This window comes from Nanorana parkeri, unplaced genomic scaffold, assembly GCF_000935625.1.
Source record: "Nanorana parkeri isolate BGI_ZX_2015 unplaced genomic scaffold, ASM93562v1 scaffold94, whole genome shotgun sequence".
Classification (NCBI taxonomy): Eukaryota; Metazoa; Chordata; class Amphibia; order Anura; family Dicroglossidae; genus Nanorana; species Nanorana parkeri.
Genome location: NW_017306362.1, coordinates 47,563 through 73,779, shown reverse-complemented (window position 1 = coordinate 73,779; position 26,217 = coordinate 47,563). Strand labels below are relative to the sequence as shown.

Below are 26,217 nucleotides of genomic sequence, written 5' to 3'. Positions count from 1 at the left end.
GGGGGATCGGAGAGGGAGCCGTGAGTGACAGTCACGGCTCTCGGCAGGGAGACACACCAGGGAACTGCATTCGGGGGCTTCTGGAGAGACAATTCAGATGTACACTAGTGGAATATTCTGAGCTGCCTTGCTATGAGAGAAAGGTACAAAAAGGAGATACGTTCCAAGTTTGCTTTTCTCAAGAATAAATCCTATAATCCATCAGTATTATGTAGGTTGTCAAATACACTGAGTACATCTCTCCAGATGCATTGGGATTGATTACTAAAGGCAAATAGACTGTTTACTTTGCACTGTTTTGTTATAGAAATTAATAGGGTTGTACAGATACCAAGTACAGTACTCGGTACAAGTAGGAGTACAAGTACCGTACTCCAGGAAATTGAGATTGAGATTGAGATGTGAGCGAGCGACAGTATGTGTTCGCTCACTTCCTGATCTATTGAGCCGACGCGTGACAGTTTCAGTGTCACACATCGGCTCGAACTATGAGGATGAGTGATTTTCACTAACCTCATAGTTCTCCTTTAATATTTAACACACAATATGGTAACAATACACACAACAATGGTAACAATATTTACATCCAGCTGACCTCTGCTATGAAATAAATAATAAAGAATATTGGGGTTTTTTTCTGAAGTCAAATTAATGTTTGTTGATGTTGACAGCTGCAAGGAGTAAAATCAATGATAACGTGCAAGTTTTCTGCACATGAAGTCTTTTGAAGTTGTGGAATGACCAGAGATATGAATATGATGCAATATATAAATGTTCTCTCGGCGAGGTGGGGGGGGGGGCCTTATGCAATATATAAATGTTCTCTCGGCGCGGTGGGGGGGGGGCCTTGGTATATGTAGAATATTGATTTATTGTTCCTGCTAAATCTGGGAATTGGGATTGTGATATTTGGAAAGCCGCTGCCCTCTTGTGGACAATCAAGGCACAGCATCTGCATTTAGAAAGCCAAGAAGTATACAATGGCTTTCTTTGCTCCAGTCTGTATGAAGCAGGGAGTAGCCAAACCTCAAGCACGCCAGCTGTAGTGAAACTACATATCCAATCATGCATCTAGAAGTCATGCCTGTGGCTGTCAGGGTCCTGGAAGGCCTTGTGGGACTTGTAGTCCCACGACAGGAGGGGTGAAGTTTGGCTACCCCTGGTATACGGTGGGTTTAATTATGAAGTCAGAGTACTTGAATTCTTTGTTAAAGTGAAACTGACATCAGAAAGGCGCACAGAGGAAGGTTTTCTAATCTATAAAAGTAACAGAAAGCTAACAAGTTCTTCTTAAGAGACCCTGTCATCTCTCCCACTCCGGGCAAAGTGATGGCGTTTATGTACAACAGATGCACCGATATCATCTCTCTAGTGATTTTTCCCCTACTCCTTTATTGCAAAATTCTGGTACTCTCAATTCGCTTAAGGTAAACTTTGATTTTTTTTTTTTTAAGAAATGTTAAATCACAGTGATCACCAGCTGAAAATCATTAGGGGGAATTTATCAAAACTGGAGCAGCTATGCATAACAACCACCCAATCAGCTTCAGTTAAGATTTGAAAATGAAACAGAAAAGCGGATTGGTTGCCATGCACGGCTGCTCCAGTTTTGATAAATTCCCCTCATTGTGTCCACCACTAGTAACATCCCAGCCATAGCAAGTGTATGGGGCATGTGCGGTTCATTGGGTGTGTACACGCATGGGTACCAGTGATTCCTCTTCGATGCGACAATAGAAAGAGAACCATCAGACAACAGATTCCGACGTGATGTACTCTGGCCGCTCTTAAAGGAGAACTATGGGGTTAAGGCTTTCCTCCATAGTTCTCCTTAGGGTAACGGGAGGACACAAACTAGCGTCCTCCCGTCACCCTAGGCTCAGTATACTGCGAGCTGTAGCTCGCGTTATACTGAGACGCCGCAGCTGAAGCGGATCCCGACAATTATGTCTGGATCCGCCCAGCTGCGTGACTGGCAGCCGGCTCTGCCTAGATGCAGAGCCAGCTGTACCCGCCTCCTCCCCCGTCCGATCCGCCAGTCAGCGCTGGAGGATCGGAGCTGGGAATCCAGCCCCTCCCCCTGTCACAGCAGAGAGCCGTGACAGGAGCGAGAGGTGAACGAACGCGGGTATGTGTTCGCTCACCTCCCGATCTACTGAGCCGACCTGTGACAGTCTCTTTGTCACAGGTCGGCTAGAACTATGAGGACTAGTGAAAAGCACTCACCTCATAGTTCTTCTTTAATTCTAATGATGTAAAAAGGATTCCAAAACACACAGAATTAGAAAAGAAACGTTTTACTGTAACAGTCTTTTTCATTAAGGCACTTAAATAACCAGTAAGGGAGGATGGATTATATAAAGAAAGAAAAGTGTCTGTATTGCCCAAAGCATCCAATCAGATCCTCTGATTTCCTCAATGTACAGTATAAGAATGAAACCAGATGAGTAGCTATAGGTAAGGTAGATGCTCGCTGTGCCCACAATTTCTATAATAATGGACAAATAACAAGCCCAGCAGTTCAATCAGGCTTACATACAAGGATACAAACTTCTGACGTGTTGGCTCCATTCATACGTACATTTTAGGTGCTTTTAGGGACTTCTACAGCAGGAATCCAAAATCTGCCATTTAGAGGTGGAAACTGTCACCCATTCAAGTTAATGATTGGGCGGCGGCAGAGTGATGGCACAGCACACATGTAATATGATTACATGCAGTTAGGAATCAATCACCAGCCCTGGACGCATAAGGCGCCCAGCGATAGTGATTGATTGCTAACCACATGCGACGTGACAGCGTCCTGCCACTTTCAAATGCGGCCGCTGTCTCCCGATCATTAAATTGAACAGGTGAAAGCTGCCGCTTCTAAACTGAAGATTTGGGATTCCTGCTGCATGAAAACACTTCTGAAGCAGGCATCGCTAAACACATCTTAAATATAGGCGTGAATGGAGCCTAACGTCTGAACTTGCGAATTTATTTTTGCGATTTGAATGTCTCTTATGCCCGAGACTTTAATGGTACCACACAAGAAATAATTACATTACAAGGAACATTACAAGTAAAAAAAAAAAAAAGGACAAATTCATTATATAAAAAGGTATCAAAGAATACCTCCAAGCCTTAATGTAAATACATTACATAGATCAAAGTCCATTTCTTCAGGAAATGAGAAGCATATCTAAGTGTGTATATATGATATGTGTATATATATTATATATACACATCTACACACACTTTTAGCTATACCTCTCATCTGAAGAAATGGACTTGATCTATGAAATGGCTAGAGCAGGGGTAGGCAACCTTGGAACTTCAGTTGCAGTAAAACTACAAATTCCATCATGACTTTGCCTCTGTGAAATATGCCGGAGGCTCTCCGTCTTGCAATGCTTCATGGGACTTGGGACTCCACAAAAGCTGGAGTGCTGAGGTTGCTTACCCCTGGCGTAGAGTCTGCAGCCTCCACTGACTCCTTCGTGACATTTCAGAAGGTCATCAATAATGTATTATCTAACAGGGGACAAGGAGATTGGTTTGGGGCTAGGATTTATATTCTTTGATTTTATTGTATATGGGGGGACATCATACGTTTTAGTCTTTTTGAATAAAAGGAATGATATATATAATTATTTTTTTTACATTTCTGTGCTTATGTTGTGTAGTACAGTTCAAGTCCCAAGTCAGTTTGGTTTGCCAATATAGTACAAATATTGGGATTTGGGTACAGAGCTGAAGGCCACTATTTAACTCCCCATACTGTATACTCTCTGAACTTGATGTCTTATGCCTTCTTATTCCTGTTACCCAGATGTGCTGAGGGAGGAGTTTGGGTTGGTCTGATTTGCCACGTTTACTGTAATTGTGACAAACTCACTTGAAGGAGAAAATATCTGCTTCTATATAAGAGAAGACTTGCCTGTCCCAATCTTTAATCCACATTATCACAGCAGCCCCAGACGAGTGGTTAGGAGAAGGGGAGCTGTAATAGTCTCTGGTGTTCTGATGAATTAGGCTGAAATATAAGCTACTGGAAGGAGTCAGGAGGCTGAAGGAAACCTGGAGGCTACTGCTGATATATTATCTTAAAGCTAGCTGCCCAACTGTCAAGCTAGGGATGCACAGATACAGGTTTTTCAGTATCCAGTATGAGTACCGATATTTATATCTCGATACTCTTCGTTACCAGTACTTCCGCTAGCATGGAGCCGGCTAATCAGGAAGCCGGGCTGCGGGAAATGACCTGCCTCCCTGCCCATCAGGAAGCCGGGCTGCAAGTCATTACCTGTGGCCTGGCTTCCTGATTGTCTGGGAAGCCGGCTCCATGGTCCCTAGCAGCACTGCTGGTCAGAGGAAATCTCCCTCTGCCCGGAAGTTCCAGTATCGGGGGGCAAGTATTGGAGCATTTGGGCGAGTACTTGCCCAAATACTCTGTATTGGCACAGTTACTAGTATCGGTGCATCCTTATGTCAAGCTGAGCAAGTGGCAGTAAACTCAGGCATTAAATCTTAAAAATGTATTCATGTACCTTAGCCATTAACAAAAATGTATCTTATTTGTGTATCACTCAGCTGTAGATCCTGATATATCTGAATTGGTGCTGACACTGGAGGGTGGCTACTTTTGTTCCCCATGGTCCCTGTGTGTGTTGTAAAGTAGTCACCGCTCCAAGCTCGCTCCTGTGATGGACTACAATCTCAATACAAATTAGTAAACTAAACGTGAGATTGTAGTCCATCACAGGAGCAAGCTTTTGGAGTGGTGGTTACTCAACCCAGGGACTATGGGGAACAAAAGTAGCCAATCTCCTGAAGTACGACAGCGTCCATATGAATTCAGAGATGATTTTGAGGATCTACAGCCGAGTGATACACAAGATACATTTTTCTTATTAGTTAAGGTTCTTGAAGATTTAACTCCTGCGTTGTGTCATTTTCACTGGCTGCACACTTACCCAAGAACAGCTACCGTAATACAGTATCTTAGCAAGAGACTATGACAGGTCCACTTTAAGAATGCACAAACAAGAGTGAAACCATTCTTAAAGAGACCCTGTCACCTTGCTTATGCAGGGCAAAGTGATAGTTGGTAGTGCCTTGGTAAAATATCCCCTCTATTACCTTGCTAGCACTCCCCCCACCAATCATTCCTCTTTTGCAGCGGGCGACAATACCCAATGCTTCTGGAGGAGCTTGTGACAATGCTTGGGTGTGAGCAGTGTCACCGCTTTCCCTAGTAGCGGGCACTGGCCATTTTAATTCCAGCAGTGACTGAGAAAGCAGCAATGAGATAGTGCTGGTAAGGAGAGTATAGGTGGGAGGGCACCGTTGCAAAAAAACTGTCACTTTGTCCTTAATGGGCAAGTTAACCGGGTCTCGTTAAATTGAACCTGTGCCCACACTGGGGGGTTTACATATTCTGAAGAAATAGCAAAAGCAGCTGCAAACAAGCCCATATTTACTTCTGCAGAGAAACTCATTCTCAAATCTGAGACACTGAAATCTTAGCTTCTAGACATTACCTATTTTTGCACCAGAATCTTGGCACACTTCCAGACCTCTAATGTAAACACACGGAGGGTGTTTCTAAGCGGTTAGAAACCAACTACCACCAAACTTATGAGGCATGGCTGTTATCTCTGAGAATGAATTACTTCACATAACAAGCAGCTAGAGAGGTCAGGGATGTCTCTTATTAAAGCTCTTTAACTGCTTGTGCTTGTTAAGAATATGTAAATACATGCCTATAGTTTGTACAGAGGTGCAACAGAACACATGGGGGGGGGCATAAAAGAGCTGCCTGCGTTACTCATAGCAACCAATCAGCTTCTACCATTTATTTTCTAATCTACACCAGAATGCTGAATAAAAGTTTGATTGGTTGCCTTGGGCATCACGTCTTGTTCCTAGTTCAATCTTTAGAGTAAGCTTTTCCAAATTCTCTTTTGTCGCTCAATAATAATATCACTTAGGAATAACAATTAGGTTTCTTATACAGTCTTTTTTTTTTAAAGAAAATACTCAATTTCCCTTTCATATTGGTTTACAAGTACAGACATGGGCGGTAATAATGGATTTTAGGACATGAACCACCTAAAATTGCAGAAAGTAGTGTAATAGCACCTATGTGAACTGCTATGGAAGTTCAAAAGTAAAGAAAAAAACAAAACAAATTATATAAAAATGAAACCTTTTGAAAAGGGTAGAAATCTTAAAAAGGTAAGTTGTATGAAGTCCTCCTCTTATGAAAAATACTTTTTGGCTTCTGTTGTACAGTCCACAGCAGAAATGTTCTATAATAAACCTTTGTTCAAGTGGCTGAGGCCTATTTCATGAGCACATTCTGGCAGACTGATCACGGGGAGCTCAAGAATAGTAGGATTGCCTTAACGTAACACTTAAATATTTTGGAAAACCCTAAAATTTATACCGTAATGGCAGTTTGTTCCCTCGAGGAAATGATCTGTGGAAATGGGTCCCTGATTCACAGATTCCGGCCAGGCAGCATTCTGCAGGTCAATGTCCGTGTTACTGTTATAATTCCGTCTTTGTGTTCACAGTGTCCAATGGTTGTGCTAGGACACCTTCCTTGGAAGCATCAGAGTCTGGAGCCTTTGGAGGTTCTGGTGCCTTAGAGTCCACAGGGCTATCAGAAGAAGTGGCCTGCTTCGTGTTACCACCTTCTGAAGATATTATTTCTGATGTTTTTTTGAATTCATTTCTTGGGAATATGTCAATGTCTTCTGTGTTGAAAAGCATCTTTATCAAGTCATCGGCTTGGACCCTTTCCTAAAAAAAACCCACCCCCAAAAAAACAGAGGCATTAAAAAGAGGAATAAGGCAACCGATTAAAAAAAAAAATGCAAATGGGAGGGCTTATAAGTACATCACCACTTACCATTTCCTCTTAGCCCCACTGTAAAGTCCCACAAAGACCTTGCCAGTGAAGTCCACCCCTAGCACCTTTCTGAGATGAGGAACAACGCTACCACACAGCTCCTGAATACAAAGCATTGGTGTCCCCTCATGTAGGCCGTGCCTGCTAGCTCTAGGTGAAGACGTTGCAGGGGGCATAGCTATCGGCATCGGTTTTATAGACCCATAGCTCATCAATCAGCAGCTGACAACACTTAGCCCCTGCCCACTGCTTTCTGGATTGGCAGACCTGACTGTGCTGCTGAAAACTTCCCACTGTGAGCTGCAGTGTCTGGGAGGGGGAGCATGGGGAGGCACAAATGTAGGAGAATTTGTGCGACAGAGGTGGGAGAAAGGGGGGGGGTATGCATTTATGTTAAAAATAATCTAAATATGCATATAATGGACGACATCACGTCAAATAGTGGGGAGGACGTGGAATCCTTATGGCTGGAACTGCATATGACGGACGATTGTCGCAAACTAATTGTGGGTATTTGTTATAAACCTCCAAATTAGGCAAGGAGGGGGGGCCTCATCTAAAGTCAAATGGAACCTCAAGTTCAACAAAGGCGGGCCACTTTCTGAACATGTTGCGTGACAATTTCATGGACCAGATGGTGGGGGTCCATACTAGGAAAAATGCCATCCTAGATTTAATCATTACAGTAATACCTTGGTTTAAGAGCATAATTCGTTCCGGAAGCATGCTTGTAATCCAAAGCACTTGTATATCAAAGCGAATTTCCCCATAGGAATTAATGGAAATTCAGATGATTCGTTCCACAACCCAAAAATATTCATATAAAAATTATTACAATACTGTAATATAATACTGTATAAAATATAAAGAAAAATAAACCAATTACCGGTACCTCTGTGGCCGGTGTGAGGGGGACAAGAGAGAGGAGGATTATTGTGTAGGAGGACTTTCACTATCACTAACGGAATCACTGCTATCTCTTGGCTCAATGGAATCTTTTTCATTTTGTGAAACCTTAACAAGGAATCTATCCAATGTGACATTGCGTTGTAGTTAAACAGACTCATCGCTCGCACTGCTACAGCCTTATTCGGGTGGTGCTTTTCTACAAAATTTTGTTCTTATTGCAAGACATTGCTTCTATATCAAGGCAACATTTTTCAGAAATGTTTGCTTGTCTTGCAAAACGCTCTCAAACCAAGTTAATTGTAAACCAAGGTATTACTGTACTAATAATGCAGAGTTAATTGAGGATATTGTTATTGGGAGACACTGGGAAATAGTGATCACAATGTGATTACTTTCAATATTGGATACAGGAAAGGGAAGCGGGCTGGTAGGGCAAGAACCCTTAATTTCAGAAGGGCTAACTTTGATTAACTGCGCCACCTAGTGGGGGACATCAAATGGGAAAATTTATTTCACAAATTGAACTCGGACCAAAAGTGGGAATGTTAGGGCCTGTTCACACGACGTCCGTTTTGTGTGCTGACCGGCTCCGTATGCTGCTGCACTCAAAATGCATCCCAATGTGTTTTATGGGCTCCAGTTCTCACGTGCGCAGTCCGTTCAGCTTACGACAGAAAAAAATACTGCACGTCACATTTTGTCAGGTCCGGAAACGCAAACGCGTCCAAAACGCACTGCACTGCAGCTAACATACTAACAGCCCCACTCCAGCAAAAAAAAAAATGTTTTTTTTTTAACGCATCAAAAACGCGGCCAAAAACTTGCTGAAACCGCACTGCATCAGTCTGCAGATCCGCACCTGATATCATGTGAACAGGCCCTTAGGGCCTGTTCACACGACGTCCGTTTTGTGTGCTGACCGGCTCCGTATGCTGCTGCACTCAAAATGCATCCCAATGTATCCCTATGTGTTTTATGGGCTACAGTTCTCACGTGCGCAGTCCGTTCAGCTTACGACAGAAAAAATACTGCATGTCACATTTTGTCCGGTCCGGAAATGCACACAAACGCAACGAAAACGGAAACGCAACGCAGCTAAGGAAAAAAAAAAAAATTGTATTCTTGCTCCACTTATTATGATGTTATCAACGATATACAGACAGGTTGGGGTAGAGGTAACGACATGAACTGCAAACATTTGGAACATGCCCATTACCTTGCCATGGACATGCGAGTAAAGGAAAAAAATGTATCCGGGTGACCTCGCAAATCCTCATACAAACTCCAGAACTGACCCTTGGAGTCCCGGAGCCTCAAGATTGGGTGTACCCAATAACGACGTCTCCTGCGGGCTCGTTCTCTGCAGATTGCTGTAGCCAGCACCATGCCTGCAAATATGCGATACATGTCTGATCACCAGCTTTACATACATAAAGGGAAGTAGATGTTCCGAGAGCGCGGAAGTGACCTCAGAGGCTGAATCTGCATACTGACAGTCCCTTGGCAAAAAAAAAGAAAATGAACTGTCAGCATCCGGACCGAAAACGCATCAAAAACACACTGCATCAGCAGCTCCACGTCTGCTGATCAGGACCTGATCTCATGTGAACAGGCCCTAAAAAACACTTTACATATTGTCATTGCCAAATGTATACCGTTGGGTAATAAAAGTAAAAGATTACAAACAAAACCTGAATGGCTGAATAAAAACGTAAAGCATCACATAAAGGAAAAGCGAGCGGCATTTATAAAATATAAGATGGAGGCGACGGCATTGGCGTTCCATAACTACAAAGAATGTAATAAAAGATGCAAACTAGCAATACGGGCAGCTAAAATAGAGTGCGAAAAGCATATTGCCACATATTGTAGAAAAAAATAAAAATAATTTACCAATACATAAACAGGGGAGAAAGGAGCAGATAGGCCCAATTAAGGACGAAAACGGGAAGTTAGTCACAAATGACAAGGAGAGGGCCGAAGTGCTGAACACTTTTTTCTCCTCAGTATACACTCAGGAGGGAAACGGGTTTGACACCGATAATAAAACAGAGTTCATCACAAAATATAGCCAAGTGGTTGACGGAACCCGGGATACAACAAAGACTTAGTCTACTTAATGCAAATAAAAGCGTTGGGACCGGATAATCTACACCCCAAGATACTTAAGGAACTAAGCAAGGTTATAACTAGACCATTATTCCTCATTTTTAAGGACTCTCTAATGACTGGTAGAGTTCCGAGTGACTGGCGGAAGGCTACGGTAGTTCCAATATTTAAAAAGGGGGCAAGATGCCAACCTGGGAATTACCGACCAGTTAGTCTTACATCGGTAGTTTGCAAACTGTTAGAGGGAATGATTAAGGACCACTTAGTAGAATTAGTTCGGGATAATGACAAAATAAATGACAACCACCATGGGTTTAGGAAGGACCGTTCCTGTCAGACTAACCTACTGACTTTTTACGAGGGGGTAAGTAGAGATCTGGATGGAGGGAGGTCTGTGGATGTGGTAGATCTTGATTTCTCAAAGGCTTTTGATACGGTACCACACTGGCTTTGTGGCAGTTTAATAGCTATTTTTTCTATATTTGGGATAACACATAGGGACAAGTGTATGTAATACTGCATATTTTGTTTTGCCCAGACACAATTTAATCATTAGCATGCAAAATATTAACATACATCTCTTTGTTACATGATTTCACTTACCCTTTCATTATGCCTGGGGTCCAATGTAAACCACAACGCCACAGCACACCTCTGCCCCTTGGTGACTGCTTTTACTCCATGTGGGTTCTCTGCTCCTGATGAGAACCCCACCATCCGCCCACACTGCGGCCTGACTTCAGCCTATAAATAAAGCACGGCACTGTCACATCTAGAGTAAAACTACATCAGCAGAAGTGTACGACACGTCTGTTAAATGTCAAAGCTTAGATATCTGCACCCGAGGTCCCCTTTCCTTTTGCCATGAATATTACAAGTGGAGTTATCCATTTCATGGAATACAAGGAACTGGTAGATGGTTTATTCCATTGGTATTCATCAAAAACTGGAATATTCATTATTAGTGAACTGATCCTTTTGAAGGGTAATTCCACTTTCCCAGGTGAATTTGGGAACATTGAATTACCGGCTCCCTCTCCCCCACTATACTTACCTTTGGCCATGCGCTCCTTCCTCTCCGCCGGTGTACTATCCATACCACATACTGCCGTGCAGCTCAGCCCTGAGCTCTGGATTTTTAAGTTCGCTTGTAAATGGCGACCACTCATTGGTCAAGGCAGACCTGACTGTGCTGACCAATGAGACTCGCCAGACTGGAAGGGGTCATTTTCCCAAATTTACCTGAGAAAGTGGAATTACCCTTTAAAAGCACAGTTAAATGTGCTTTTTTTCTGTATAAAAGTGCAGGCTGTACATTGCTCACTTGAATGCATATAGCTTTAAATTGGAACTCCCGTTTAAATATTATTTTTAGATTACATTTCAAATATAAAGATTAAGACAAACAAGACTCGTGCCTTTGGAGCCATACTCACTGTGACTGTTTTGGCATCCAGCTCCGTGAAGTAGAAGTCTCCTCCCTCAAAGTCTCCATTTAAATACAGTATGGCACTAAAAGACATCCAACATGTTAGTTTGCAAAGCAAAAAGGGTGTACATGTAGAACCTATCTGCAAACCCATCTATGGGGCAAATTGAAAATACCAAATTACATTTTTTTAAAATAAAAACATAATCACCTCTCACTTGTAGCAAAAAGCACTACTTCCAGGCTTTATGGCAGATAAGCCCTAGGAAAGATCGCATGGGCTCCTGCCGCACTGTGAGCATTTCACGTCAGAGAGACTTTACAAAGTTTATGGTTTTCATTAGCCAGACAATGTCAGGTAGAAGCAAAATGAGACAGAAAGAGCAGCAGTTTGTCTGTACACATTTATTTAAAAACCATTCACAGGTTGTCCCCTGCATATCCTGCTGACCTGGCCAAAATCTGACCATTGTGTGGCCTAGTCAGCACCCTTCCATGGCACAAGAGTTGCTTCTTAATTGGCTTATGTTGAAGCAGTCGAGCCAAAAATTCTTGGCCCACAGTGACTGCAGGCAATCAGCCGCAGTCGCTCTTTAGGCACCGACCGCTGTAAGAATTAAATAGTACATGGTTGTTTCCCCTATCCATGCAGTTTAGCGTGGATGGGGGAATCTTGTGCATTTTCTCATTCAACCCCGCAGGTCAGTGTTAGCCAATCGGTGTCAGCCAAGGCCAGCCTTGGCAGACAATGTTTAAAAATCTGTCAGAACTGCCCAATCCTTCCTTTCTTCCTTTTCTATAGTTGCTGATTTCTTTCACACATATAGCTGTTAAGTCCCAGTTCACACATGAGCATCGCACACAAACCCGAAACGCGCTTGTGGTGCTATTTCTAATGGCACCCGAAATGCAGCGGCCAAATCCCGCAGGTGTGCAAATGTGAACAAACACGACAGAAGACGTGTCTCACGTGTTGCACAAAGAGGTGCAGGAGGCTGTTTGCCACGTGGATATGACCCCATTGAAATCAATGGTGGCACGTGGTGGGCATGAAAGCGTGTTCCGGGAACGTGCAGATGTGAACCAGGCCTAAAAAAACAAAAAATTATGGATTCCCTTTAGGATCTAACAGGAGGCCGGTCCATGTGATCCACGACAATCGGCTCGCAGGCTTAAAGCCCCACTCCAGCCAAAACATTAATTAGTCTTGGGCAGAGTGGGAAGGAGTTACAACTTCTATCTGGTTTTTATTACTGTCCCAGTTTCCTTTTGCAGATATTTTCCTTTCTTGCCTATCCAATGTGTCAGGCACCGCAGAAGAATTCTCCAACAGGAACACAGAGACATAAAATCTAACAGGGGATCTAACTCTTTCCATTCCCTCCGCGATAAAAAAAAAGGTTTTAGTTGAAGATGGGCTTTAATATAGGAACACATTACTAGAGCTGAATAAAGATTTCCTGTGAAGACACACGCAGGTCTCATCAGGTTGTCTTTGGCCTAGGGCAGAACATGAGCCTGAATTTTCCTGTCTGTGCATCACAGGCAGATTCCAATGTAGTTGTTTCATGACCGTCATTAACAGAACAACCAGAATCTCCAACATGTAGCAGCTTGCCTGTACATCAGGGGGGCTGGGACTGGGATAGAGAGGAAATTCAGTCTGCACTTAGATATACGTTAAAGAAAAACAAATCTGGGGGGTGTAAATGCCCCCAGGGCGCTAATGGTGTAACGAAGTGTACAGCGCTAAATGCCCTTCAGGAAATTAGATAACGGTAGGGATCGCAAGGTCCAAAGGTTAATGCTCCATCACTAGCTATGTAGTTCTCTTATTGAGTGTATGAGAGTGTAGTAGACCTGTTATAGACCCTTTAACCATTCACTGCCTAGGCTTTTTTTTCTGCACACATAATCCAAAAAACTTTTAGGGCTGAATATTGCTTAAAGCCTCCAAAACATACACAAACATATATATAATATTCTGAAAGCAAAGACCCTGTAGAATAAATGACGGCAGTTGCAAGTTTTTACGTTGCACGATATTAGTGCAACTCTTTATCAAACCCAAAATTGTAGCAAAAAATACGCTAGTTAATTTTAGTGCATAAAAAAACACTCATTTTAGAGCCAACTGTGAATATTGGCCCTAGAATTATTGCTATCATTCTAACGCACGCGGCGTTACCGAACGTGATGCAATCAGTGTAGCTTCCGGTCCCATTAAGCAGAAAGAGATTGGTGAACATCTATTCGCCGGTCTCTCTCCCCTTTTCCTGCCGCCATCCTTGATGCCAGTCCTGGGCTCACAGGAGGGGCAGCAGAGCCTGGGAAGCAAGGTGGGGTGGAGCACACTTCACTGGCCCCTGGCAGCAGCTTAGCCACCAGAATTGCTTCCAGTGTAAAGCCAACCGTCCGCTTCACACAGCTAAACAGTGTCTTGGCGGCTGGAGTCAGTTTAAAGGGGCCTGCTGCGAGTGGCATACAGCATAAGTCGTTGGCAGCAAAAGGGTTAAAGCCCATATTGGTTTTCTTTACTATCTATCTCACGCTGAGGAGGAGATTTTCCCCTCACTTCCTGTCCAGGAGTTGCAAAAGAAGCAATAAGAAATATCTACAAAGTGAGGGAAAATGTCCTGACTACTTGACGCATCTACAGGACAGGAAGTGAAGGGAATCTCCCTAATGGAACACAGATTTTTGGGGGGGGGGGGGGTTTTGGGAGTTTTCTACATTCAAATTACTGTTGCTATGATAGCAAAGAGCTGAATTTATAGATTATCTCTCAAATCCACAACTACTCACTGATTGAAAATGGAAAGGTAGAACAGAACATGTGACAGAAGGGTGCCAAAGTTACTTTACTACAAGGAAAAAATATTAATAGGTAAAAACCAAACCCTGCAGAAGAGGAATGATAACACTACCTGTAATCTCGGAAAGTATATGCGGGGTGCTCCTTTATACACATCATTGCTTCGGCATTTAAAATGCAGTTATCAACATGGACAGGATGGCTCAGATCTTTTCGGTCTACTTGTTTCTCTGCAAAATAAGAATTTCAACTGTTTAGTTCCAAGAGCGCAACATACAGCGAGAACCAGAATGCATTTTTTAATATGTATACCTTATTGTAGAAATAGGTGACCTATATTGCATTGTTATTGTGTACATTGTACATATTAACATTGCAACATTTCCTTAAAGGGTAATTCCACTTTAAAAATATATTTTAAAAAAACTTTACAAAATGAATATAGCAAATATAAATTGTGGCACAAGCCATTTTGTAATTTAATATTATTAAAAATTACCTTTCCATTTAAAAAAACTGTAGCTGCCGTAGTGTTCAAAATCTGTTAAAAATTCAATGCAATATGGCGACCTCGTAGGTTTCTGTGCACAGTTGGTGTACGGAACGACCCCAGAAATGTCACTTCCTGCTTTTGTGATTGGCTGATTTCCCCAGAAGTCTGCACTAAGATACAAGTATAAATGTTGGCATCCCTTGCAATAGCAATTTCATTTTTGGTGAGATCCTCCGTAAGGGTTAATTACTATGAAAAGGGATGCCGACACTGCACCTTTCCTCATTACAACAAAGAAGGTCCACCATCTGATTATAATAAACCCAGACCCCCCCATTCAGGGATCGGTCTGGAAAGGACATGCTGCAACAAACTGCTATTTCTTCAGAACAGAAACAGGTAGTAAAATGCAACATTTGTTAAAATCCCTGTAATGTACACAGAGCACACAGAGGGGATTGTTTTTTTTTTCTCGGCAAAAGTGGAGTTACTCAAAGCTGAACTCAAGGCAGATAAAATTTATTGCAGCTCTTTATCGATTTAAATGCAAACGCAAGTACCCGAATTTGACTTAGTATCATGCTCTTGCAGGCCCTGTATAGCAGAGCTCAGACAGAGAGAGGAGGAAGCAACGAGGAGCCAATCAGTTCACATGCTCACAGGGAGCATGCTGACAGGATGACTACTCCCCACATCACTAACAGCCTGGACTCAGAGGAAATATGTTTGATGGCTGCCATTCATCCTAAAATACTGAGGACATCTAGAGAAATACTGCAGGTGACATCTCTGGATTAAAGGGAGTATTGTACCCATTTATATTCTTATTTTGTTTTTACTAGAGTGGTAAAAGTGTATGGCCATGTTATGTTCTACATAGTTACTATTCATATGATTACTATTCAGGATTTGTATAGCACCAGCAGTTTGCGCAATGCTTTACAAAACACTAGAAGACAATCTGCATATAAAGGCAGAGAAACAAGATAACTTCTGTAGAGCAGTACTAAGTCAGGAAGCACAGCATATGGAAGAAGTATATGTGATGACAGATATTGATCCTCTAATGACTGTACCTTCAATTGCTGTCCGGCACACTAGATGAGAGTAGGAAAAGTACAGAGGGTTTTCCAGGCGGAAGTACGACTCCACCAATCGCCTCACTTTGTCCGTAACGTTATAGTAAAGGTGCGCACTCTTCAATGGCACTTTCCCCTCTTGCCCCAGCTGAAAATAAGAGGACAGTCTTACTATATTTGGCTAAGGCTTTACAAATACAAGACAATATCTAAATGGGACCCAAAGAATAGAATAATAGAACTGAACTCAAAAATGGAAGATTTGCTATGTTACAAAAGACATCTGGAAAAGGTAAAGTGCAGCTGAAGCCACAACTTTTTTAGTTTTTGATAAGAGTGGAGAGGGGAAGAGATTTTATTGCTGTCTGTGTCCCCATAAGGGAGATTATTATTATACAGGATTTATATAGCGCCAATAGTTTGCACAGCGCTTTACAATATAAGGAAGACATTACAGTCACAATACAATTGAAGACAAGATGGTAAGGAGGGCCCTGCCTGTGAGATTCACCCCATGTGTCCTGGTGACCATTATCTTTGAAAGAAAATCCCAAGTTCTACGTTGTCATGAGAACAGGAAGAGATGGTAACTCTTCCAATGGGGACACTAGTTCTGATCACCCCATTGGCCCCCAGGGATTTCACCCCTTACTCCATTCAAAGAAAAAAAAAAAAAAGTTTGGCTTCAGTTCAACTTTAAAGCAGTGTGTCAGGAAAAAACATTGTCTGTGTTTTGGCCTGTACAAAGTTACCTCAAATGAAGATTTTGCAAGGTCCAGTTCGCAGTTGTTTACTTCTTTGATGCCCTAAAACACAGCGAATTATGTACTTCCAGCACTGTGGGTCTTGTACAGTAAGGGATCATGTCATTTAGCAGTCCCTACTCCCCCCTGTCTACTCACCAAACACCTTGTATTCTGTTCACAAAATACAAGGTGCTCTGTGAACGGAGAAGGGGAGAGATCTAGATCTAGCAACATAAAGCACCTTGCAAAGGCAAATCAAACCCACTGCTATTGACATCAGACAGGGAGTCAAAATCTATGAACCCTTACCCAGGACCTTGCAGGCACCACAAGCTATTTGCACCTTAATGTTTTGGAGCAAGGCCAGTTCTGTTACCTTGCAGTGACCAATCAGATTTTTATTTAAAACCTGCAGCAGCAATTATAAGCACACACTTCACTTTTCCTTGTAGGATTTGTATAAGGCTCACGGTTGTGGATTGTATTTATGAAATGGAAGAGCTAAGTGAAATCATGTACTGACTTACCTTTAGAGCTTTATACACGGTTACCCCAGAGAACTTCTCATTGGGAGTGTGAGGGGAGGTTGTACCTCGGTAGCCATCACCAGTGGAGGCTGCAGCCTAGGAACACGAAATGAGATCAGATCTGAAGCACCTTATACGGATGAGAAATCGAAACTGTATGTTCAATGAGTGCTCATTTGGGAGGTATTTTTACTGAAATGTTTTTCTTTCAAAACCGACATGCTTGCTGTATAGATAAATCATAAAGACATTTTTAGGTTTACCCTTTGGCAGCTATATATATATCAGACAGTGCAATCAGCGTCCTTGCAGCAGAACTCTGGGCAAAACAGTTCTTAACCCTTGCAGTAGGGCTACCCCCACAATGAAAGAGTTAAATTGCTCGTTTTTGTTTAGATGCTAAAATACAAAAAGTTATACTCGCCAAAACCGCGGAAGCGGCCAGCTGTCACTGCGCTCCTTCCAGCCTGTCTCTGCATCTGCTGCAGCGATGGTATGTCCCTCGGCATCCTATACATTGTGTATAGGATGTTATGACTCAGGGACCTTAGACCACTGCAGCAGAGGGGAAGAGAGGCACCAGGTCTTGCTCGGAGGATTAGGCGAGTACAACCTTTTTATTTTAGCACCTAGACAAAAACAAGCACTTAACCCTTGCAGTGCGGCCGTAGCCCCACCCCAACAGTTCTGCTTTAATGAATGGGTGCGAGAAAGTAATTTAAAGGAGAATTATGAGGCGAGTGATTGTCACGCTAGTTTGTGTTCTCCCGTGACCCTTAGGACAACTATGGGGAAAAGCACTGACCCCCATAGTTCTCCTTTAGACCCCGTTCACATTGAGCAATTTACCGCGCGATATCGCTCTCCAATGCTTCTCAATGGGGCAAAGGGTCCTGCTGTCGCGGGTCGTGTGTCGCTACAGCAGGACCCTTTTTGGAGCGGATTTAGCCGCGATTCAAGCCTGTTCAATGCAAGCATTTGCGCGACAAATTGCGCAAAATGCAAATCGTGCGATTTGCGAACCGCTCAATGTGAACGGGGCCTTAAAGGGCAAGCAGATCGTTAGCACTAGCGAGGGAAGATACAGACGTTGTATCACTGTGATTATGGATGGGTTTAATTCTACTTCAAATGTCAAAGATAACTTATAACATTGCACACCAGCATATGCATGTTATGTGGACCATAAAGCGTGCCCGCTTGTGTGAACAGGACCTAAATGTAATGTCTGCGAGAAGGTGAAGATCTAGACACTATAACAATCAAGAAGTTTTGGCATTAGCCTCCAATTACAGAAAATCAAAGTATTATAAATAGTGCATGGGAAAAGGGTTAAGAAAAAAAACCATAACAGAAAGGCTGAAAATTGATTTGGTGTTTCATCAGACTACCCGGCTGTCTTTGAATGAGCATACAAACATGTGAACCATCATTCTGTGGAGAGCTCTGCTTACATTGGTGAGCCGTAAGAGTTCCCGACATTCGTCTTCAGAGATGACCCCATCGGTCACCACCCTCTGGGATCCGTTCAGAATCTGGGAATTCATCACAACGCTGACTTCATCAAACAGAACTGGACCGCCTGTGGGGAGGAACCCGGATGTTACACATTCGTCTAACAAACAGAAGTTTAGTTCAGTGACAGTTAGGGAAGCCCCTATATGGCTGTTTATTGAGTCATGCAAATGAAACGTCTCTCTTGTTTTTATCATCAGGTTGTTTCTCCTCTCCTTAAGCCCATGTTCACACCAGAGCAGAGCGTATTTGGGAATATTAAAGTTTGTTTTAGTGTGCTTTTGCAAGTTTTTACAACCATAGTTGCACATTTGAAACATTTTTCAAGCTTTGTGCAAGCGATTTTGCCCATGTATCAAGCCTCAGGTGTTTTTGTTTTGGCCAATGCAAACCAGACGGATTTCCAATGAAGTCTGAGGCAAAAATGCACACTGCATCTCCAAAATGTCTTGTGTACATTTTTGAACTTCAACGACTAAGCGTAGAGATGTGAACAGCCACTTAATTTCTGCTTGAAACTGCATTGCACGTAGAAATCCTATTATTTCCTTTGTGTCTGGTTAACATCTTCACCATGCAGTTTAGTCTGAAAGGGAAAGGTAAACCATATAGGCCCCTTTCACACCTACGCATGTGCATTACCACGTGTGTGGCTCCAGCCTTAAAGTTGGCTTTCTTTAGAAATCAGCTACATCCTACACTGAGTGGCCAGATTATTATGACCACCTGACGTTTGTAGGCAAATTAGCTTTAATTGGCTATAATTTTGCATTGAAGTTGCTAGAGGGCCAGACCATTATAAATAGGGAAGCAGGTTGTTTACCACGACAGTAGAAGTGATTTTTTTTCTGAAGATACGGGGAAACAACGCGATTTAACAGCCTTTGAACCTGGGATGATTGTTGGCGCTCGGAGCCATGGAGTAAGTATCAGCAAAAATAGCAGAATTCGTTAAATGTTCAAGAGCAGCTGTTGTTAAAGTGTTTAAAGACTGGACTGTCAGCGGAAAATCTGGGTCTGAATGTGCGAATTGTGGCCGTCAGCGACTAGTCAATGTTAGGGCAGAACGGAGAGTGGCAAGACTGGTACAAGACAACAGAAGGGCAACAGTGCAGTGTCAGATTCCTTGCATCACCTTTCAACATCTCGTGGAGTCACGAGGCGGCCCAACAAAGTCATCTCGTGGAGTTATCTTGAGGCCCAACGAAGTACTGATGGGTTGGTCATAATTTGGCCACTCAGTGTAGATCCCAATAGAAAAGCCAGTTCCATGCTGGAATGCTGCAAAGAAGGAACCTTGCTCTATGTAAAAACAGTGGTCTCTTTGCAAAGGCCCAACACGCCATCTGATGACACAGATCTATGGCTTGGCAATCAACAAAGCTCATGCTTCCTGCTTTTGGGAGAGTTCTAGCTAGTAAGGTGTTCAGAATCAAGCCCAAGGTCATCCATTAGGGGGGAACCCCAAAAAATGTGCAGTGATAATGTGCAGAAATCCAGTGCAGCCAATCAGATCAGCATTGAGAACTATGCAATGTCTTCAGATGTAATACTTCTCTTTGCACATGCCGGTTTAGCTTATTAGATAAAGAGTAGTGAGATTAGAGCAGGGGTAGGCAAACGACAGCCCTCCAGCTGATATGGAACTACAAATTCTTTGAGGTGTTGCAAGATTCTCACAGCCACAGGCATGACACCCAGAGACCGATGCATCATGGAATTTGTAGTTTCACCACCCCTGGATTAGGGGAATCTCACCTTCTCTGACACTTCGGTTCATGTCCATGGACTCCTTGGTTTTCTCCTCCACCATATTTTCAATCTCTTTCATCAAGTTTCCAATCTCCTCGGATATTCTCGCCGCTGTCTCACGCTCCACCCTGAAGAAAAAAAAAGACAACCATAATACAAGCTCAATCTTTCCAGCAATTTAGAATGACTACATGGAAAGTATTTCGGGGGAAAAGCCTCATACGCCAAGATCAATGTATAAAGCTACTATTCTTTAAAACTTTACACTTCAGGACATTCATAACATTTTACTGAGCATCAAATGTAAAACGAAAAGCAAGGTTACAATGTTAAAACCTCTGTGCAGGAGCTTCTTATAATAAAGACCAGTCACTGCTGCTCTCTCTCTCTCCTTGTGCAGGGTGACTTGTCTTGTATTCGCCCCCTCTTGTTGTTTTCAGCAGGCAGCCTGTAGTGGGTGAAGTCTGCTGGGTCCCTCCCACAGTTCTGCTCTCTGTATAGGCTAGGTGTATCACAGTGATGATGTCACAGCCACATTTATATCCTTATCAGCTATAAAGGAATAGATTTGAAGATATATGTGCCCAGAGTTCAGCATTACCCCTGCCCATTCTCGACATTTTTCTTTTTTTTTAATTAAAAGGAGAACTATGGGGTTAGGGCTTTTCCCCATAGTTCTCCTTAGGGTAACGGGAGGACACAAACTAGTGTCCTCCCGTCACCCTAAGCTCAGTATACCGCGAGCTACAGCTCGCGATATACTGAGACACCGCAGCTAAAGCGGATCCCGACAATTATGTCTGGATCCGCCCACCAATTATGTCTGGATCCGCCCACCTGCGCGAGTGACAGCTGGCTCTGCCTATCTAGAGGCAGAGCCAGCTGTACCCGCCCCCTCCCCCGGCCGTTCCCGCCAGTCTGCACTGGAGGATCGGAGCGGGGAGAATCCAGCCCCTCCCCTGTCATGGCAGAGGGCCGTGACAGGATCGAGAAGTGAGCGAACGCCGCTATGTGTTCGCTCACTTCTCGATCTACTGAGCCGACCTGTGACAGTCTCATTGTCACAGGTCGGCTAGAACTATGAGTTCTCCTTTAATGTGTACAATATCAATATTTTCTCTGATGGTCTTCTGGATGGCATGGTGACATTGCTCATCCCTTCCACTTGCCATCAGACTGCAGCTGTGGCTGGCCCTTACTTCTGCAGTGAATGGTGCTAATAATGTGTGAGCACCATTCAGTGCAGAAGTACTCTGAGCCCATGCTGCCATGATGAAGCAACCCTCAGAAAACAGGTCCATGACAGCCTGAGCACAGAAGAACTGGGTTTACCGACGCCGGTCGTCATTTAACTTGGAAGACTGGTGGAGAGGAATTACTTCAGCGGACAGCAGTGGAACACAGTCATTTCTGCAGCTAAAGTTAAATTTTTTTCCCTTTTACAAGCCTAATCATTTCTATTTATTTTTCCTGCAATTTCCAATGTAAATAATAAGATTCGTAGCAGGATTGTATGCAATAGCTGACATGAAAGTTTTATGCAAATAAACTTACTTTTGTTTTTCTCGCAGCCTCTTGGGGATTACATATTCTGGTGTCCATGTGTCCTGTAAAAAGCAAATGCCTAATGAGATTGGTGACAAACACTGCACGTAGCGTTCCATAACCTACATCCTGCTTGAAGAAAAATGCCCTTATATATGTTATTTTTAAAAGGGATGCAGACACTGCAACCACACTTGTTGCAGTTATAATGAAGGCTATTCAGAAATCAGTCCAAGAAAAGGAAATGATTCAACAAACAGCAATTTCTTCAAAAGAGCAAAAGTATTAATCTGCAAAAAAAAACAAAAAGCACCTTAAATCCCTAAAATCCTTGCATTGTATATAGATCACCTGAAAGGCATTTTTCCCTCAACAAAACTGGAGTTACACCAAAGACTTCTTCCAACAAAATGGCTCCAAATTAACTCAAGCTGAGGCAAACAGATGGCCAGGGATCCTTCTGTAAGTTTTGGCTTCACTGCCAGCTACATGTAAAAAACAGAAGGGAGTGAAGGAGGTCAAAGTTTAACTTACAGGATCAACAAAGGGAATTCCAAAGGAATCGTAAGCAAAAAACAGCAGCTCCTTCTCCAGCAGACTTCGTTGCATGTACTTCTTAATATTCTGAAAAGGGAAAAAGTTCAAACGTATGAAAAAGTATTTTGAGTACTTTTTTTTCCTTTTAATTGTAAAGCAATGCTCAAACTGTTGGTGCTATATAAATCCCGTATAATAATACAAAATTTATTTTTGTACTAAATATACAAACAATCTTTGTTTTACCAACAAAAGATTAAACTCCATGTAAAAAGGTCTTAACCCTCGCAGTGTGGCTACCCCCGTACTGCAAAGGTTAAGTGCTTGTTTTTGCCTAGGTTAAAAAATAAAGTTATACTCCCCTCACAAGTATTAATATGCAACATTTTAAATGTGTTCCTAAAAAATGCAAATACGTTTAAAACAAAAAAGGGTGCCAGATGCTGAAGATGTTTCAGCCATGGCAGCTTGTGAAGAAAGCAAAAATGGGCAACGTGGGCGGTGGGAGGACTGAGGCCATTATGTGCTATTTACATCCATTTTTATTAAGGAACCATAGACATTGGTGTCTGTTTGGGCTGCAACCAACTAAAATTGATTAAATCGATAACATTCAATGAGAATAGTTGTCAACTATTTTCATTATCGATTAGTTGGTTGGATTCCCTAGCTCTCTCCTCCACGCTGGGAGAAGGGCGCAGCAAGCAGTGGGTGGGTGCAATGCTATTGGCTATTGTAATTTGAAATGGCCAATTGCAGGCTGGCTATTGCACCCGTCCACTACCTGCTGTATTTACATTCAGCTGTCGTCTGCAGAATCTTACCACTGGCAGCTGTCATTCCCTGGCTGCAGGTATTCAAGCTCCATGTGCTTACAATACAATTTTTGGTTTCGGCCTGACAAATTCTGCTGCAGGAGGTGCGTTGCAGTGCCATTCGTTTCAATCATTAGTTGCTGCCTAGGAGAGGGGGGGGATCAAAACTGGAGCAGTTGCCCAGGGCAACCAATCAGTCTCTCAGAGAGAGAGAGAGAGAGAGAGAGAGAGAGGCGGACTGGTTGGGTTGCCATGCAAATCTGCTACAGATTTTGTCTGCTCCAGTTTTGATAAATCTCCCCCTCCAAGTGTCTGTGATTCTGTGATGGCATACTGGTGGCTCTTTTGAGCGCAAAACAAATATGTATTCAATAGCATTTTAAAGCAGGCCAGCCATGAGAAAATGAAAATGTATTCAACTTAAGCAAAAAACAAACAAACTGTCAAGTACAGTTCGGCTCTTAAATAATGGCTGTAAATACTCCTTTTCCCGGAGGCAGCCAAATAACTCCATGGGCCCAATTTATGTGACCTGATGCAAGAAAAAAAGAAAAACAAACAAAGTGAGGCATCTCCCACAGCATCTGATCAGGATTTAACATTCATCCTCTAGTTGTTTGTCATTACCTAAAGCATAGTGAATGCAAACAAACTGATTTCTCAAGTAAATGTCAGCAAAATGGCAACAAGAATAAGACAACTCTGTGTAGTGGAAAACAAATGCACCAACGGTCACGAGAACTGGAAGATTCAGAGATCATAGCTTTCAGCAAACTTACTTCTCTAGGTTGAATTAGACCCGCTTGTTCCTCCCCCAGAACCGTGGCGTAGTAAACCAAATTCTGATTCATAACCTCATCCGCAGGATGGAACAACAGGTAGGTTTTGGTGCATTCAATCGCTTTGGTGTAATTCTCAGCTAGGAACCAGTAAAAAGCCACAAAAATAAGTTAGTGTCTTTTCTTGTAGAATCGAGTAACAGACAAAGTTCAATACACAAAGCTAAAACACTAAGAGAAGGACATTGATTTCTGAAAGAGTGACAGAAGACAATTAACCGTCACGTGACTGAAAAGCTTGTTTTACCTATGCTTGGGTAAAACATGAGCCTAAACATGGTAGTAGAAGACACAGTTGTCCTATCATTAATATTACATCGATCAGCCATAACATTATGACCACCCACCTAGTATTGAGTAGGTCCCCCTTTGCCTCTAAAACATCCCTGACCCATCGAGGCATGGACGCCACTAGGCCTCTCCCGGGTATGCTGTTCTCTGGCATCAAGTCGTCAATAGTAGATGCAAGTTGTGAGGTGGGGCCCCCCATGGATCAGCAGATCCCACAGATGTTCGATTGGATTGAGATCTGGAGAAGTTTCTAGGCAACACCTTGAACTCGATATTGTGTTCCTCAAACCATTCTTGAACTATTTGCAGCGTGGCAGGGAGCATTATTCTGCTGAAAGAGGCCACTGCCAACAGGAAATACAGTTTCCTTAAAGGGATGCACTTGGTCAACAACAATGTTTAGGTAGGTGGTACGTGTCAAAGTAACATCTACGTGAACGGCAGGACCCGAGGTTTCCCAACAGAACATTGCCCAAAGCTTCACACTGTATCCGCCGGCTTGCCTTCTTCCCATAGTGCATCTTGGTGCCATCTCTTCCCCAGGTAAGCCACACAGGAACCCGACCATCCATATAAAAATACAATTCATTGAATGAGGCCACCTTCTTCCATTGCTCCGTGGTCCAGTTCTGATGCTCTCTTGCCCATTGTAGGCTCTTTTGGCAGTGGACAGGATTCAGCATGGGCACCCTGACTGGTCTGCGGATTTGCAGCCCCATATGCAACAATCTGCAATGCTCTGTGTGTTCAGTCACCTATCAGAACCAGCATTAACCTTTTCACTAACTTGAGCTGCAGTAGGTGTTCTATTGCATCAGACTTCGTGGGCCAGCCTTCCCTCTTCACATGCATCAATGAGCCTTGGCCACCCATGACCCTGTCATCAGTTCACGTTACTTGGACCACTTTTGGTAAGTCCTGACCATTGCAGACCGAGAACATCCCACCAGAGCTGCAGTTTTGGAGTTCCTCTGACCCAGTTGTCTAGACATCACAATTTGGGCCTTGTCAAAGTCACTCAAATCTTTACACTTGTCCATTTTTTCTGCTTCCAACACATCAATTTCAGGAACAAAATGTTCACTTGCTGCACAATATATCCCACCCACTTCCAGGTGCCATATAAAAACGATATAATCAATGTTATTCATCTCACCTGTCAGTGGTCATGAAGTTATGGCTGATTGATGTGCACAGTTTCAATAAGCTCTATAAAAGCCCCCCAAACCTCAGGGGCACAAAATACAGTTTATGAATAGTTAAGTCCATTAGAAATGGATAACTGGATGGAAGAAGACGCACTTACTGCTGTAGTAGGCGAACTGTAGGTAATTGAAGTGCGATGGGAGGAAATCTTCGATGGGCATTTCTCTGCCGGCCTGGGTGGCCAGTTCAGAGACACAAGCTTGTCTGCAGCTCATTCCCTGTACATAATGATCTGCAACATAACATGTGATATTAGCGGTTTAAGCTGAAGTCAAGCCATATAAAAACAAAAAATGAATACAACTCTGCATTTATTAATACATCACTAAATGTATTTATGTTAATGCGAACAGTGAATTTGACTTGGTATTGGCCTTCTGCAATGCCCTGTGCAGCAAAGCTCAAATGGGAAAGGGACGGGTATCACTCAGAGCCAATCAGTTATGCTTCAGAGCTCATGCACTAACAAAGCATCCTGACAGAAGGCGAGAGCAAGATGAGATAGCCAAGCTGATCAGTCTGCTTCTTCTCCTTTCACTGTCCAGTCACAGGTTGGGAGAAGGACAGTGAAATGAGGCAATCTGAGGAAGATGCCTCAGGCAGCATCACATTGGGTGAGGTGGGGATGCCTGCCGCCCCTATCCCCCATTATGGCCAGAGCATCCTAGGTTTCTAAGAGCCACCCTTGGGCTAGTACCCCACCACAGTG

At 43.0% G+C, this 26,217-nt stretch overlaps 1 protein-coding gene across 2 annotated transcripts in view; it reads right to left on the bottom strand.

Moving 5' to 3' along the window:
• Positions 1-6,240: 6,240 nt before the first annotated feature.
• The window catches only part of P3H1 (prolyl 3-hydroxylase 1), a 30,008-nt gene continuing 10,031 nt past the window's right edge, over positions 6,241-26,217 (bottom strand). The window contains exons 4-16 of one of the 2 annotated variants that reach the window (XM_018552644.1): positions 25,609-25,740; positions 23,952-24,091; positions 22,355-22,444; positions 21,830-21,882; positions 20,282-20,403; positions 18,463-18,590; positions 17,009-17,104; positions 15,733-15,883; positions 14,276-14,393; positions 11,356-11,431; positions 10,523-10,663; positions 6,734-6,792; positions 6,241-6,661 (exon numbers count right to left, since the gene is read on the bottom strand). In XM_018552644.1, coding sequence (XP_018408146.1) covers positions 6,538-6,661; positions 6,734-6,792; positions 10,523-10,663; positions 11,356-11,431; positions 14,276-14,393; positions 15,733-15,883; positions 17,009-17,104; positions 18,463-18,590; positions 20,282-20,403; positions 21,830-21,882; positions 22,355-22,444; positions 23,952-24,091; positions 25,609-25,740 — 1,430 coding nt within the window. In that variant the 3' untranslated portion in view covers positions 6,241-6,537. Of the gene's footprint in view, positions 6,793-10,522; positions 10,664-11,355; positions 11,432-14,275; positions 14,394-15,732; positions 15,884-17,008; positions 17,105-18,462; positions 18,591-20,281; positions 20,404-21,829; positions 21,883-22,354; positions 22,445-23,951; positions 24,092-25,608; positions 25,741-26,217 lie in introns of both variants that reach the window. The other variant, XM_018552643.1, reaches the window with a different exon arrangement.